Here is a 17,937-nt window from a genome sequence, read left to right as displayed (position 1 = left end):
AGGTTTCACTTCAAAGTCGCCATAAAGATGAGCAGAAATATCACACAAGCCCCAGTGCTATCGTTTTTTATAGGCCTACCAGAACAATATTAGCCTATCAGTTTATTAAACAAGAATTTAACAAAGTAATGTCTGTGTCTGCCTCTACTGTTTCTATTTATTTCAAACAACACCAAAGCATAATTTTTATTTTTATTTTATTTTAAACATTATTTTTTCCAGTCCAGGTTCATGAATGCAAAATTTAAAGCGCAAGTAGGCTAATGATTTTCAATCAAGGGTGATTTTATAGAGATGCCACTTTAATTTTGGGTTTTTGTTTTAGTTTGTTTTTTGTCGTTTCAACGAATCGTTTCTTTCGTCGTTTAAATGATTCATTGAAAATAATCGATTGGTTTCAGCTTTTACAAATTGCGTTTGTGCTTTCCTGGGTTCAATTCACAAAGGAATGCCTCGAACTGAACTGATAAAAATACAGACATATAGAGCAGACACAAATAAATATTGTCTTTGTGTTTTTAGAAGCCTAAGATTTTTTTATTTATATCCAAATATGCCAAATGAGCACAAACCTATATAAGATCAGTCCACACATTAGTAGCTCGATTCATATGAATCGATTCTTAAGAACAATTCATTTGTGAGTCGGGCATCATGATTTCATAGGAGAGTTGAGGGGCATCATGGCGGACACACACTGCAACAATAACCTAGTCCCGGTGTTATTCTCATTCTCTGTCTTCTCCCGGCCCTCGTCAGTGCCCGTGGGTTCAGGATATGAAGTGCTCATCCAGAAGTTTCTGTCCATTTACGGACATCAAATCGATATTCATCGTAAACTGATGCTTCAATATTTCTCGGAGGAATGGGGTCAGTACATTGATTTACCGAAGGGATTCGTGATCTCAGAGAAATGTCGGCTGAGATTAGTACCTCTGCAGATGGATGTAAGCTCTTTCATATAACCTGTATTAACCATATAATTTTATTATGTGCCGTGTTGTTTTGTGAAAATTTCATATCGACATGTAAAAGTGTTGCGCTTAGGGGCGGAAATGATTTGTCAAACTTTGTTGGGCGAGCTTGACGTTTTAGCAAAACACTTTAATTTCTCTGATTCATGATATTGTTTGACTGTTACATCAATTGTTTGTTTATGTTGTTTATGCATATGTGCCGTCTAGACTAACAACCATGTCTAATGCCTAACGTGTTGGTAAAACGAAACTAAGATGTGTTTTAGAAAGCAGATGTGTCGAGGGAAATTGCAGACGATATAATCATTATGCATGAATATTATATAAGTAGGATTTTCTCTTATAGGCTGGGATCTAAAATCCTGTTATTTGTGTGTAAGAATGTGTGTTGTTTCAACGATACACACTGACCGTGTTTACATTCTTAAAACACAAAGCAAACTGAAGCTGTTTTAATTTCTGCTTTCGTGGTCTCTCTCTCTCTCTCTCTCTCTCTCTCTCTCTCTCTCTCTCTCTCTCTCTCTCTCTCTCTCTCTCTCTCTCTCTCTCTCTCTCTCATATGAGATATATATATATATATATATATATATATATATATATATATATATATATATATATATATACATACATACATATCGCATATGAGAGGGAGAGAGAGCTGCTGAAATTAAAACAGCTTCAGTTTGCTTTGTGTTTTAAGAATGTAAACAGTGTGTATCGTTGAAACAATTACATTCTTACACACACACACACACACACACATTTTTATATATATATATATATATATATATATATATATATATATATATATATATATATATATATAAAATCCATACACTAAATAAAAACAAACAATACAGTGCTGCTGAACTTTATTACAAAAACAAATGTGTACAAAACAGTACTGGACCATGAAAATGTTCTAAATGAAATGAATAGAAATACATTTATTATATTTAATATTTAAGAAAAATAAAAGACGTGCATTCAAACTGAAACACGAAATAACTAACAAAAACAATTACATCCAAAATTAATAAAAAAGACACTTCAAATAACAACAACATTTTAACTTGTGAAACAGGTGGAACTAGTCCTTTTTATAGAACTGCAATAGATCCAAGGGATAATTAAAGACAAGCAGTTGAATTATTAGAAAAAGTAATGCACACGCGAGGTGGTAATGCGGTCACAACACTAAATAAAAATAATAATAATTCTAGTATTATATATATATTATTATTCTTTTATTCTATCTGAGCAAGCCAAGCCAAAGGCGACAGTGGCAAGGAACCAAAACTCCATCAGGGCATGATGGAGAAAAATAAACCTTGGGAGAAACCAGACTCAGTCGGGGTGCCAGTTCTCCTCTGGCCTATTAACACACCTTGCATGATTATTATTCTGGCAACCTTATAGGTTAGAAATCATATTAGATCGGATTATTTAAAATTTCATGGTATCACAGAAGAGACGGGTTTATTTAGGATGGTGCGTCGATTACACAAGAGTATGAATACATTATTATTGAATTATTGCACCGGAGACAGGTTTTTGAGCATGACGTGCCGGTGAGGCAAATTCAGAGGAGACACCAATTGACACGGTCTCAGCAGACACTCCAGGATGCGTTGGTCTTGTCCAGGCGCAGGTCCACCATCCGATCCGGACACTGCCAGTGAGTCATCTCCGCCTGGCGTCATAAAGCATGCCCATTTCACTTTCACTAGGCACAGTGGATGGTGGGGGCCACAGGAATTTCTCGGCCAGATGTGCAAGTGGTTTAAGTCTGGTCTGTTTCATTTTTCTGCCACCTGGTCTGACTAATAGCACTCAAGCTTGCTCTTAAAGCTGAACATCCCCAGAGGCACAGCTGTGGTGTCCATTAAAGTGGGCTGATTGATTCTCTGCTTTTTGTCTCTGCTCAGGTCCTTCTAGTAGAGGGCTTGGATCTTCTTTGCTTCTTTGAGCTCATTAACCTCTTCAGCTCGTTTGGCCACAGTATTCCTTTCTCAAGTGTTTCTTCAGATGAAAAGGCACAGGCTTTGTATCTGGAATCAAGGTGTTGCTAGGACCCGAATTTTTGGAAAACTGCTTTGTCAGGCTATCAAGCATGGACTTGCTCAAAGTTTTGATCCCTACTGATCTGCAGCATCAGTTCAGAACAGATGCACTGGTGAGAATGCACTGTGTAGACTCAGTTCCTCATCTCCATCTATCTTTGATGGGAGCCAGTGTGTCAATAAGGTTGCAGACAATGTCCCATTGTGTGGCAGATAAGCCAGATATGCCCAGCTCCTCCTGAATAAATAATAATAATAATTAGTACCATACACCCCCTTTTTTCTCTCTCTCTTCAAAGGACTTCCTGGGATTTTTAATTACCACAGAGAGTTTAACGTCTAATCATTCTGAAGGACTGTGACAGTATAGTGTCCTCATCATTATCCTGGGGTGTTAGGACCAACACAGACGACAGGGTGAGCACCCCCTGCTGGTCTCACTATATTCTCTTCCAGTAGGTACCTAGTTTTCTTAGGTCTCCCATCAAGGTAATGACCAGGGTCCGTATTCATAAAGAATCTTAATGCAAAGAGTAGCTCCTAGTGACAAAATTCTAAGAAATTTCTTAGAAATGTGGGCGTTTACTAAAATTAACAAAAAAATCCTGGCAAAGAAAAAAGTACCGTAATTCAGAAAGCATCTTAACCCTTAAAAGAGGTCTTAAGGTCAAATTTGTTAGGAGCACGGACGAGGACTTTTAAGAGGCTTAAGAGTTTCTTTAACAGCGGAGAAAATATGTTGCAGACAATGGATGACAGTGAGTTAATAAGGCGCTATAAATTAGATATTATAAATTAGCGCAGGGATCATGTTTGTGACGGATCTTATTAGAGACACGCTAACATCTCCGACACAGCTCAGGAATGCCATAGTGCCAGAAATGAAAGTAATCGCTACATTATGATATTTGGCAACTGGGAAAATGCAACAATGCAGCAGTGATGATTTAGGTCTGTCACAACCTTCTGTAAGCAGAGTGATCACACAAACAATTACATAGACATGCCAGCAATCAGTGCAATCGGAAAGAGTGGAACAATGTTTATAATTCTAAGCCAATCAAATACTTTATATTAAATTAACAGCATGGTAAATAATAAAAGGATTTATATACATATATATATATAATGTGTGTGTGTATGAGTGAGAGAGAACGGTAAAATAGAACAATTTGCGCTTGTAATTTCAAAGTGAAGGCTTAGAATAGACCCTATACTTAAAAGCGCTCCTTTTTTCCCCCTTTTTTAACAAACCAACCAATCTGCGTCTTCAAAAGACTGTGTCATACGTAGCAACGGGTCAGGCCCTCCTCTTCACTAAGATAAAAGTTTTTGTATTTTCCTTGCGCAGAGTTGCTCTCAGATTGGTCCCGAATAGCTCTTAAGCTAAGACTCCTACGTAAAAAAGTTTTTAAGCTAAGTTAGGAGTTTTCTGAGAGGACTCTTAGAATCTTTATGAATACGGGCCCAGGCTCAGCTCTGCTTAGCTTCAGTGGGAAACCAGTCTTGGGCTATAGGGTGATATTGCAGCTGGCAATGGTATAGCCTCTGTTTGGCCATATACCATTACTGTGGTCAGAGTTGCACAGCTTTTTAATATGGAAGGCGTGTTTACATGCTCGTTCTTAAGCCGATTATGCTAATAAGCCGACAATGAACATGGTCATGTAAACGCAGTAACCCGTTTTCTTTTATCGGAGTTAGGTCATAAACGCTTAAGTATAAACCGGTCGGGAGAGGTAGTTTTTTGCCTCTTACCTCGATTTCGCGCTGCATGTAAATGCATTAACCTGCTTTCTGTCGGCTTATTGAAGTGAGTGCGTGATAGGTGACAAAAACGCAAACTTCGAGCAGATTTAAACGAATCCAGACAGAGCACGCTAGCGTTTTGCATGAAATAAGGACATATCACAAACGCAGGCTCTTTTTAGACCCAGAAAAATGTAAAGATGTTTTCTCATCTCATGCAGCAGAGGTAGAAGAGGTTCAGTCAAAACGCTGCATCTGTAACTTCATGAGGGATAATATGAGCTGTAAATCTCCCGTTGACACGCCGCAAGCTTTCTTAACATCACAACTGACGTAACATTTGGAATACTCTGAGTCCGATACAGACATTATTTTTTTGACGTCACTGCAAGGAAATAACCTGGTTTATTAATAAAGTCATGTAAACACGGTTTACTTGCGTTGTCAGTTAACTGGTTTGCATGTAAACGGGAAAAATGATTATTTCAATAAGCTGATATTTTTGAGTTATCAGCTTACTGGTGTGCATGTACACGCACTAAATGATGTCCAGGATAGCTCTCTTGACTAGACATGCGTTCATTAATAATGAGCTGAAGGGTGTGAGTAGTACAGCTTAAATCAGTAAGTTCAGCAAGTTTCATTCATTTTACCATGTTTGCTTCCCCATTTCTTATGTCAAGAACATCCAGGTCCAGAAATTCAAGTTTTTCTTCTGATGTTCTTTTTTTACGTCATTACGTTGCTGTCTTGCCGCCTCGCCAGCCAATCGCTGCATTGCTGATCATGGTTTTGAGTATCGACATATCTGCCCTTTCCAATGAGTACTAGAACGTGCAGTAATCTCAGGCCACTTAATCCAGATATTTGAATCAAATCCACAAATTAGTTTGAAGAACTAAATTAGCCAGAGATCAGTTATCATGATTAGAATATCTGGCATCTGTCAAATAATCTCTGATGTATTAAATGAGGTACGAAGATATATATATATATATATATATATATATATATATATATATATATATATTAAACAAGGTACTTATATATATATAATGTATATGTTTAATTGTTACTGCCTTTAGTTATTATTTTTGGAATAAATGTAAAAATGCTTAAAACATTAACTTGATGTTTTAATAAATAAAACAACCAAAATAGAATTGTAAAGTATGGTAATATTTAACCAGGAAAATGCGACAACATTAAGTGTAATTGGTAGTGTTGTAGTGAAGACCACTTAAACTGAGACCAAGACCAGCCTGTGCCGAGACCAAGACCAGACCAAGACTTTGTTTTTAAGACCAAGACAAATCAAGACCACAGCAGGGCGAGACCGAGTCAAGACCAGACCAGCATTCCTTAAATTCATCTAAAAGATACATTTCTACTATCTGAGAAAAGACTTATATTTAATTAATACATGTAATTAAAATAGTCCATTAAACACTATAGCGCTGTTACCAATCAAACCACTGACATAAAATTCATGGCACAGAATTTGCATCTGAATGGTACAATTACACATACATAAATAATGTTAAGATTAATTTAACAATAAAACATTAACATAATTTAACATTCACAGAATCATTTATTCAACCGATTTGTTCAAAGCAGCTGATTCATTTAATAACAAAACTTTGCCGAATTAGCAAAGACACAGTTTAAAATGTGTCATTTTATATTAATTTCTGGTTTATTGAACATTTGTATCAATATCATTTGCCATATATGATGCTTATATTCATGAAAACAGTTCTCTTGCTCTTGTGATATTGCTTAATTATATTCTGTTATATATTAAAAAAAAAAAAAACTACATCTCAGAATTTTTTGGCCATTTATATACATTTTGGTCATTTTTGAGACAATGCTGCATTGCTTATGAAACCCGAAGCAGTAACACAAGAAATCACATAACAAAGAAGTAATGATGTTAAATCAGACAATGCACCAGCAATTTAGTGATATTCTTGCAGTTGTGGTCTTGACTGGCCTTGAGATAAAAAACAGTCCTCTAAGTCTGAGACCAAGACAAGACCGAGTACAAATGCGGTCGAGACAAAACCAAGACCTTCAAAAACTGGTCTTAAGACCGGTCTCAAGACCAAGACCATCGAGTACTACAACACTAGTAACTGGGACATTAATTTACATTTGATTCATTTAAAAAACTGTCAGGACTTTGCTTCCTAGTTTCAGAACACCACTGATTTACATCACATTATATATGCGAGTCGGTATGTACATGTATTTTCACACAGTCTAGTTCTAGTTAGGTAAATCTGAATGAACTGACCATGATCCCAGTGTCCTGTCGTTCACGATGATCATCTTATAGACGTATTACTGGCTAAAATATTAAAAAATGACTTTTTTCATTATGCTAGTGATTTCAATGCTGTCCTTGTTTTTAAGCCATGGCAGGAATGATTGAAGCGTTTCGGTGCAGATTGGCCCCAGATGGATCATGAGATGTCAGTGTTTTTTTTATTACACTGTTGCCTGAAAGCTGAAGTGTGTCTTTACCACAGATTGCAACATTGGGAAACCTCTCGCCGGCCACCACAGTTTTCTTCTGCTGTGACATGCAAGAGAGATTCAGACCTGCCATCAAGTACTTCGGTGACATCATCAGTGTCGGCCAGAGGCTGGTAATATTGCTGATCTTTCAGCCGAGCACATGATCTCTGTATTGTGCTCTGTATATCAGTCCTTATTTGCCACTCGTAGCTCAACTCTAGAAGAGCCATATGACAGTCTGGCTTTCACTTCAGTGTAAACTTCCATGTTTCCAGCAGAAGCTGGACTTGTCTAAGCATTTCTCTCGATTTGCTGTTGGTGCAGCTGCAGGGGGCTCGTATTCTGGGTATTCCTGTCGTGGTGTCGGAGCAGTACCCTAAAGGCCTGGGCAGCACGGTGCAGGAAATGGATCTAACTGGGGCGAAATTAGTTTTTCCCAAAACTAAGTTTTCAATGGTGCTTCCGGAGGTAGAGGCCGCCCTGGCTGAGATTCCAGGAGTCCGCAGTGTTGTGCTCTTCGGAGTCGAGGTAAGTACTTTTTGTCTGAGAGTGTAATTTATTCTACTCCAATTCTTTGTTGAGATATTAGGACTCAGTAGGTCACCTTTTAGTAAGACATGAATGAACATTAAATAATTTAACATGGGGTGTCTCATTCAGTTCCCTAGCTCCCGAGCTTGTGGATTAGTATATTCTTGTTGGCACACCACATCAAACACAGTCTTCCTCCAAAACTGGTATAATTATCTCTGGTCAGGACATTCCCCTCTCCACAACTGTCACCAATCTTGGTGTAAGATTTGACCCACATTTCAGCTTTGAAGCCCATATCAAAAACCTCTGCAAGACATATTTCTATCATCTCAGAAATATTGCTAAGCTCCGTCCAACACTAACCTTAGTGGATGCTGAAAAACTGGTCCACACCTTTGTCTCCTCCAGCCTGGCTTACTGTAACGCACTTCTCATCGGGATCCCTAACAAAAGTGTTAGGTGTTAACAGCTTATGACCCAGGACCAGTAGTGAAGAAATGAAGACAGAGTCAGGATTGCAATTAATTAAAAGAAAAATTTACTTAGAATAGTTTGCAGTTTCAAAAGCAGAAGCCAGTTTTAAGTCTCACAAGGAGTTCATAGGCCGCGCTCCCTCTCTCACCGTCTCGTTGCCTCGCCCTATCATACATAAAATTGTCCCAACAGTTATACCGTTTTCAAGGTCTTATCCACGTCATTACTGCAATGTGGATGGTTCTGATTGGCTCAGAGACAATGCACAGTCATGGTAAATTTCCACTCATGTCAGTTAATCTGATGCACGTTTCCACTGACGTGTCACTTGTTGACGCTTTCACCCCAGAATTAGGCCCGTTGTGACCTTCCAGATCTGGAGCAGGCGCCAGCTTGCCCAGAACAACAATTCCACCCATCTCTTAGGGTGCCCATTGTACACCATTCTAATCTGTAGCATAGAATATTGCGCACATACACAGATACACAGTCTCTCCAAGGTTGGAGCTGAGTAAGCTCTAGTTCTAACTAGTTCTTACCAAAACATACTGATAACATGTGCTTTCTTTCAGTGAGGGACACACAATAGTACAGGCAATATTCATCTTGAGTCTTTAGTGTTTCAGTAAAAGGAAATATAAAAGGAATAAAATATAATAAATTAAATGAAAGACAAATCCATATTTCATCTCTGGAAGCCTGGCTAAGTGAGCAAACCCTGTTACTGCACTCCTGACATGTTAGGGGTGTGTGATGCCTCAAAAACACAAACACACAACCTTGTTGCCAGTGTTTAGTGACACATCACACATCTCTAGGCCAGACCCTCAGTCACTCCTCAGAGACCAAATACACACTTTAGAAAACAAGAAACTAAAAGCAAAATCAAAACTGGATAGAATCATTATAATAATATAGGATAAATATTGATGAAAGTTTTGATTATGAAGTTAATTAGGATATAATTATATACAGGTATATTGAAGCGGCAGTGGATTTCAGAATCCCCCCTTCAAACGCTTGCAGAGACTGCAATGTGTTCAGAATAGTGCAGTAGTGTTGCACGATATACCGGTACTAGAAAAGTATTGCGATACCCTGCTAGTACAAACGGTACGATATGGAATTGTATTAGTACCAGTACTTTAAGGAGGACAGCGGTAACATAAGCTGTATTTCTTAATGTGCATGGATGTGAGACAGCAAGTGTCAGGACGTGTGTGCAGAGCTCTGCTTCCACCATTCACTAAACATTGGAAGTAGAAGAGTTAAATACGCACAGCGCATGACAAAGAAAGCAGAAATATGCGCGCATGAGAAGAAAAAGCGCTGCGCGGGACGAGCTCGTGCTACCGGAATCTGACCTGAAGCGCGCGCACATGCCATTCAAACAACAAACATGCGATCGCCATTCAGTTCTTTCATGGATTATTATTTGGGTTTGAATGGTCAAACATATGTAAAAATGCACGATCTGGCGAGTATTGAGGTAAACACAGTCGGATATGTATTTAGTGAACGTGCTGAGGTAATTAGATCCGTTCAGGTCTTAATACAGACCTAATATTCTGTGTGATTAATGTTAATCAAACACCAATGAAAAATAAAAAAATACCACATGCTTGGCTAAATAACTAAAATATATTCATTAAGTTTAATGTTAAATTATAGAGTAAAAACTAAGTAGCCTAAGCAGTTTTATATTTGATTATTTGATTTCTTTCTTGACTTGCTACTCTTAAAGGCCTAAGGAAGCTGAAAAATAAAGCTCTGTTTTTGTTGTTTGTAGCCTAATTTGCGTTTTTTGCTTATTTTTAAAAACAAAGATACAATTAAAAAATCTATATTATAACTTTACAATTACACTTAAAGGGGGGGTGAAACACTCAGTTTCAGTCAGTGTCATGTCAATCTTGAGTACCTATAGAGTAGCATTGCATCCTGCATATCTCCGAAAAGTTTTTATTTTTTTAATAATTATATAAGAAAGATGCGCTGTTCCGAGTCTTTCCGAAAAAAGCCGAGCGGGTGGGGGCGTGTCGTGTGAGCGGAGCTAAATAATGACGTGTGCAGCAGCGCGCTGTGTGTTGAGTCGAGCGTCATCCCTAACAGCGGAAAAAAACTTTATTCAAAATAAAAATATGGCTTTTAATCAGATACAGCCATACATCTATGATCCGGAATCAGACCCAGAGGCTGCAGTTGAACAGGAGCAGCAGCAAAAACGACTAGAGCAGGACGTCTGTATGTGGTAAGTTACAAGTTATACACTAACTATATAATACGCTTAGCGGCTTGTGTTATTTACATATTTATACTTGAATTATATCGTCGTATTTTTGTCTTTGAAGGTGTACATGTGGGAAGTGCAGTTGTGCACGTGTGTTTGTGTGTTTACGCGTGGTTTGTGTAGACAGTAAGCGGACTAAAAGCAGTCTCACTCACCCTTCTAACGTTGGGACTGCTCCATCCTTCAGCATTAGGCGATTGGGAAAATTCGGCGTCGAGCTGGGCCTTGTTTATGAAACAGTCGGCACCGAAATGCAGCGAACAGATATAAACATTCGCGCAACTCAGTTGCTGATCCGGAAAAGCAAATTACATCCACTGTTGCCTTAACGCGGGGTTTTTGGCGAATCTGTGCAGGACTGTCTTGGTCTGGCAACCAAAAACCCACTTTTTTGGTGACATTGTTATGTGCTATGTGTAATTGTCACCTGTCCAGCATCCTACAAGCCCCGCTTTGATGGGCGTAGGCTGTTGCTTTCGCTCTCTCCCTCGCTCTCTCTCACGCGCTTCCGGTAGAATTGTCCGTAAGGCCCATACAAGGAAATTCCGCCCCCACTAACATCAATGGGGACGCATGATCTCAAAAAACTTGCCGAAACTTATGACTAACCGGAAGTAGTATTTTTGACAAAGAAATACTCCCATCAAACGTCCACCTTAACTTTTGAAACTTTGTCTATGTTTAGTATGGGATTCCAAGTCTTTAACAGTGTAAAAAGATCAGTATGCATGAAACAGCATTTCACCCCCCCTTTAAAAAAATGATTACTCATATCATGAAATAAGATTTTGGTCATCCCAACCTGTTGAGAAGTCAAGTGAAAGGTTAGATAATGATAACATGATTGATTATGTGATCCTTGTGAGGATGTTCACACTAGCATGTTATTATAGCAATAAGAGGAGGAATGGTCAAAACCAGGGCAGGAACATGAATACAAGTGAATTTTTAGTAAAAACAAAACAATGAATAATAAGTTCTGTTGTCATATTATTCATATTATCTTTTTTTTGTTTGTTTGTTTGTTTGTTTTTTTAGCGTGGTATCGATTTAGTATCGGTATCGAGGTATTTTAGTCTGGTATCGTATCGAAGTCATAATTTTGGTATCGTGACAACACTAAAGTGCAGCAAGGATCCTGTTGAGAGATCCGAAAATACGATCACATCACACCCATTCTCTATTCACTTTACTGGCTTCCTGATTCTGCCAGGATTAAATATAAGGTCTCCCTTCTAACCCACTAGTCGTGCATCTATGGAAATGGGTCCTATCTGAAAGAACTACTCACACCTTCAACTACAGCTCAATCACTTCATTTAACAAACTCAAACCACCTCCGTCTTCCTAAGACTAAGCTCAGCACTATGAGTGATCAGGCTTTCTGTTCTACCGCTCCTCGGATTTGGAATGCTCTACCTGACCATCTGAGGGCACCTCAATCTTTTGAGACTTAAAAAAGGACTTAAAACATTTCTTTTTGGGAGAGCTTATGTCTTTTAGCTATTAAATCTATTAGTATTTTGCCATTTTTAAATGATCTTAACTGTATCACTTTGAGATTTATTCAGTTATTTATTCAGGAGATTTATTTATTTTACTGGTAAGGACAGTAAAAGACGCTCACTACACATTGGGACACTGATGACTATTTTCCTCATTGTACAGCATCATTACTGGTATTTATGAACAACAGCAGAGCTTATATATTTCTGACATTACTTGTAATGTTATTTAAAGTACATTATTATAAATACTTTGCTTGTTACATATACGTGCAACATTTTAGCTGTAAATAAATTATAAATGTTAGCTAGATTGTGTTCATTACCTGTCTAACAATGTATGTTTATGCTAAAATAAAATATTGGTTTCTGTTTTAAAAAACATATCGCATGTCGTTATTGCTCATTATGTGTAGTGAGTTGGCTCACGTGATTTGAGTTTCACGCTTCAGAACTTCCGTTAGGGGAACATAGTGACCATCGATGCACCCTGGGTTTTGCGGTGCATTGTAGGACTTTTTAGGGAGCGAACATTTCAGTGCACTGGAAGGATTCTGCAATTGAGACAGCTCTTAAAATGGCCGACTCCCTGATCTTACTGAACTAGGGAGCTGATTGAGATGCACCCATGGACTCCATTCTGCCATGAAGTTATTTGGAAGTTAAATTTAACTGACCTTCATTTGCAGAAAATTCAAACTGGCTCACAGGAGTTTTGTCTCTTGCAGACGCATGTGTGCATTCAGCAGACAGCGCTGGATCTCATTGGAAGAGGTTTTGACGTTCACATTGTTGCTGATGCCACATCCTCGAGAAGCATGATGGACAGGATGTTTGCACTAGAGGTAAGATGGATACTCGTGTTTTGAAAGGAAGAGAGGGTGGAACCTATACTGAACAACTCACTGTTTGCAAAGACCCGCCCCCTTTAATTACTGTTGCTATGTCCGACAAGCCATGGCGCTCTCACACCACACGTTTTCATGTAGAGAAAATACATTGACACTGACAACATGCCGGCAGGTAGGACAGAGCAAGTTAATTTTAATATGAAACAAAGTCTCAACTTACAAGTTTTACTTAGGAATTTTAAACAACAAATACCGTTTTGTAGCTCTTAAATTTGTGTTGTCACCGCTGCAGCGCCTCAGTTAAAGCTGCTTGTGAATCGATCATCTCTTCCTTCTAGTTCATTGATAAGAATCAAATAAACATCAATGAACACTAAAAGAAATGTAGTTTCAACCGCAGAAAGACGTCAGTACATTTTTCAAGTTCAAGTCCCTGACTGCTTTGATAGAGACAAAACAGAAGATTCGGCGATGTGATTGGTCGGATTGCCTGTCAATGAATCTTTCAGCGAAGGTTGAATTCAAGAAAGTGAAAGCCAGCATATCAATTTTAAGGTGTTGACACCCGAGTAAGCAACTTGATGCATGACTGAACTGTAATATTCATAATGATATCTGAACTCATAGTTTGGAAAGGCCATTTAATAATCCCTGAACGCCAGCAGGTCGGGATCTGTAGAATATCATTTGACCACTTCCTTTCATGTTTTGTGAGAGAAAGAAATTTGTTTTCAGTTTCAGATGAAACGGTAATGTTGAATTATCACTTCTCTGGTGGCATGTTTTGCACAATGTGGATAACCTACAACTGGTAAACGTCGTGTTTACCACAATGCGATTAAATTTACCTGAGAAAAGTGTCCACGACTCGAGTCAGCTAGAAAAATTAAATCTAGAGGGGAACATTTAGATTAATATGCACTGTATAACATATTATATTTTTACTTAATCTGTTCTTTTTTTATTATTTATCCACCATGAAAACAAGTTTTTTACTGCAGCCACCATGTAGTCAATCAAAATTAACATCTCTTATTTTTTACTGACTTTTTCAGTGTTTATTATACAGTGAGGCAAAAAAGTATTTAGTCAGCCACCAATTGTGCAAGTTCTCCTACTTAAAAAGATGAGAGAGGCCTGTAATTTAATCATAGTTACACTTCAACTATGAGAGAGAGAATGAGAAAAAAAATCCAGAAAATCACAATTTGCAAATAAATTCTTTAAAAATCAGACGTGGAAAAAAATAATTTGGTCACCTACAAAAAAAGCAATATTTCTGGCTCTCACAGACCTGTAACTTCTTCTTTAAGAGGCTCATCTATCCTCCACCTGTAACCTGTATTAATGGTACCAGATTGAACTCGTTATCAGTATAAAAGACACCTGTCCACAACCTCAAACAGTCAGACTCCAAACTCCACTATGGCCAAGACCAAAGAGCAGTCAAAGGACACCAGAAACAAATTTGTAGACCTGCACCAGGCTGGGAAGACTGAATCTGCAATAGGTAAGCAGCTTGGTATGAAGAAATCAACTGTGGGAGCAATTATTAGAAAATGGAAGACATACTGAAAACATACTCCAGAAGACACTGATAATCTCCCTTGATCTGGGGCTCCATGCAAGATCTCACCCCGTGGGGTCAAAATAATCAAAAGAACAGTGAGCAAAAATCCCAGAACCACACGGGGGACCTAGTGAATGACCTGCAGATAGCTGGGACCAAAGTAACAAAGGCTACCATTAATAACAAACTACGACGCCAGGGACTAAAAATTGGGCTGTGCCAGACGTGTCCCCCTGCTTAAACCAGGACATCCAGAAGAGGATTGGGAGAATGTCATATGGTCAGATGAAACCAAAATAGAACTTTTTGGTAAAAACTCAACTTTTCGTGTTTGGAGGAGAAAGAATACTGAGCAAAGGGTTTTCTGCAAAAGGGACCAGGACAATAGATCTGTGTAATGGAAAGAATGAATGTATCGTGAGATTTTGAGTAAAAACCTTCCATCAGCAAGGGCATTGAAAATTAAATGTGGCTGGGTCAGCTGGCTTTCAGCATGACAATGATCCCAAACACAACGCCCGGGCAACGAAAGAGTAGCTTCGTAAGGAGCATTTCAAGGTCCTGGAGTTGCCTAGCCAGTCTCCAGATCTCAACCCCATAGAAAATCTTTGGAGGGAGTTTAAAATCTGTGATGCCCAGCGACAGTTCCAAAACAACACTGCTCTAGAGGAGATCTGCTGGAAGGAACTGGCCAAACTACCAGTAACAGTGTGTGAAAACCTTGTGGAGACTTACAGAAAACATTTGACCTCTGTCATTGCCAACAAAGGGTATATACCAAAGTATTGTTTTGTTATCGACCAAATATTTATTTTCCACCATAATTTGCAAATAAATTATTTACAAATCAGACAATGGGAATTTCTGGATTTTTTTTCTAATTCTCATAGTTGAAGTGTACCCATGATAAATTACAGATCATATCTTTTTAAGTGGGAGAACTTGCACAATTGGTGGCTGACTAAATACTGTTTTACTGTATATTATTTATCTGTGCACATATTATTATTATTTTTTTTTTAAATCGTGCACTTGATTTAATCTTTAATATAAAATGTTGAATCGAATCTTTGTCTGTTTTTTTCACAATGTGTCTCGGCGGAGGGTAAAACTAAATATCCTCCACAGCTGACTGCAAACTGCCATTCTGATCTGCAACACCCAATGTCCTACAATACGATCTATACTGAAGGACAAAATCAAGTCCCGTCCTACATTTATTTCACTCAGATATCACAATAAGGAAGAAAAGACCATCACATCTTCCTTTTCAGTCTGGTTTTAAATGTTTATATTTCAACAAAGAACTGGTTATAGCAGTTAATTTACATATAAAAAACTGTATGTATAATTTTAATGTTTATTTGCAACTATTTGAGTGTTATTAAATATAATTTTTTGTTTTAGGGTGTTTTTATTTTTTAGGTTTCCTTGATTTGGTAAACAAATAGTTTGGGTGCATCTCTATTCAAACACACTACTTTTCATTCAGTTAAAGGGTCAAGTAGCTGTGGATACCCATGCTCGCGTGCACTCATATTGAACTCACAAGAAAAGTGCTTTTCCTAATAGATTTATCAATTATGCCACGCAATGATTTCACTTGATTGTACTGCACCTATCAGAAGACTATTATGTTGATGGAGTTTGCAGCTTTACTTGCAAATCAAAAATTCCTGTTTATCAATAAGTTGAGAACCAGATCCGTTTTACACCTAAATGTACTGTCTGAGAGGAAATAGAATATTTCACAGAGTGCACAAAAAAGTAGCTGTTCCATGCTCCGGCACAGTTTGTGATCCCATTACATGCGTTGTGCCCGAGCCCAACTGAACCGTGCTCTGTCCCACCTTTTCCAAGCGGGCCAGGGGCAGTTAAACGAACTGCGCCTGGGCATGGTACAGAGTGATGACACTAGTGAAACGAAACCAGACTTTGGGGGTCAAACGTATACCCTAAAACTATAGTCTAGGTGAAAGGTAACATTTCTATTTGTTCTTCCTCAGCGGCTGGCACGCACTGGAATCATCATCGCCACCAGTGAGTCTGTTCTGCTGCAGCTTGTGGCCGATAAAGAGCATCCGAAGTTCAAAGAGATCCAGAACATCATTAAAGCTAGCGCTCCAGAGTCAGGCCTGCTGTCCAAGGTCTGAACACAGTCCATTGAAAGCTTCCCCTAAAATACATTTATCTCAGAAAAAACACACACACACTGGAACACTGATATCCACACCTCACCAGCACACATGCAAGAATTAAAAACTTTTAATATACGTAATGTAGGCTAAAGTCATACAAATCCAAAATGTATTGATAGATATCCGTTGTATCAGAGCAAAAGATCTGACCTGGAATCACCCATCTGTCATCTGTCTTGCTACTGCAAGTACATGCTTTGAATGTATAATCAGTTCAGTTGAATGATGTAATTACAGGCTTTTGACAAAGTTTATTCTGTAGCTTTTAGATAGTTGAGCCCATGGATGACTATTGGGCTATATAACCAATGGAAAGCATTAGTTGAGAGTGCTTGTGACTCTTCCCTTCATGTTTATTAAGAGTTGATGTATTTTAAATTATGGTGTATGAACGTCAAACTACCTCTCATCTAAATGTTTTGCTTCCTGGTACAGCTAAGATTTTTCTTTTTAAACTGTCAACTATTCATATAGGTCAACATATTTACCAAAAAGATAAAGCTTAGAATATTATTTTTAAGACTTACTGTTACAGTCATTTTCAAAAGTGAGAACATATGGTTTGCATACAGTTCTATTTATTTCTTGAATTATGTGTTTGTGTATAACTATGGAGAATTTTTACCCTACTGTTTAATTTAAATTTAGTTTATTGCCCAAACCCTATAGACTGCACTAGCCCTAAAGTCGGATGGGTGATTTCTTGAATTCTCATTTACAGTTTGATTTATTGCTATTTCCTTTGTGTGTTGAGTGTGTATTTGTGCTGAAATTAGCCTCCATTTTGTTGTGTACATGTATATTGGGAGAAAAATATGTATTTGGTGCCTATTGATGAACAGTCGCTACTGATTGTACTTTTTTTGTGCACTTTGTAGCATTGCAGTTCCAAACGCGTTTTTGTATCTGCTCTATATTTATCTGACATGAATAAATGTTTATATGCACAAAATCTTGTAAATGTAAAGGTGTTTCTATAAAAGTCCACAAACAATTATAGTACAGCTTATCTGCTAATAAGCATCACAATGAAATTGTCATTTTAAACAGGGACAGACATTTAGAAATATACTTTTAAGTGCAAAGTTGTCAAAAAAATCACATATAAATAAAGCTCTGTAAAACTTTACTTGCATTTTTACAAACTGTTGTAAGTGGGGCCTCTTTGTTAATCAGTACACTATTTTACTATATGGTCAG

The 17,937-nt window shown here is 37.9% G+C and overlaps 1 protein-coding gene across 1 annotated transcript; it reads left to right on the top strand.

Moving 5' to 3' along the window:
• Window positions 1-648: 648 nt before the first annotated feature.
• Window positions 649-17,689, top strand: isoc1 (isochorismatase domain containing 1). Its single transcript, XM_067433469.1, has 5 exons — window positions 649-947; window positions 7,327-7,446; window positions 7,640-7,843; window positions 12,847-12,963; window positions 16,546-17,689. Exons 1-5 carry the CDS (start codon window positions 684-686, stop codon window positions 16,690-16,692), a joined length of 852 nt encoding a protein of 283 aa, XP_067289570.1. The 5' UTR covers window positions 649-683; the 3' UTR covers window positions 16,693-17,689.
• The last annotated feature ends 248 nt before the right edge of the window (window positions 17,690-17,937 follow it).

The sequence above is a fragment of the Pseudorasbora parva genome, chromosome 23 (assembly GCF_024679245.1).
Source record: "Pseudorasbora parva isolate DD20220531a chromosome 23, ASM2467924v1, whole genome shotgun sequence".
Lineage (NCBI taxonomy): Eukaryota > Metazoa > Chordata > Actinopteri > Cypriniformes > Gobionidae > Pseudorasbora > Pseudorasbora parva.
This window is presented reverse-complemented; position numbering and strand designations above follow the sequence as displayed.

Bases quoted from the DNA above. Each gene is read 5' to 3' on its own strand.
- isoc1 (XM_067433469.1), top strand. From the start codon at position 684: ATGGCGGACACACACTGCAACAATAACCTAGTCCCGGTGTTATTCTCA. The intron at 948-7,326 runs GTAAGCTCTTTC...TCTTTACCACAG, and splicing joins TAGTACCTCTGCAGATGGAT to ATTGCAACATTGGGAAACCT. The intron at 7,447-7,639 runs GTAATATTGCTG...CTGTTGGTGCAG, and splicing joins TCAGTGTCGGCCAGAGGCTG to CTGCAGGGGGCTCGTATTCT.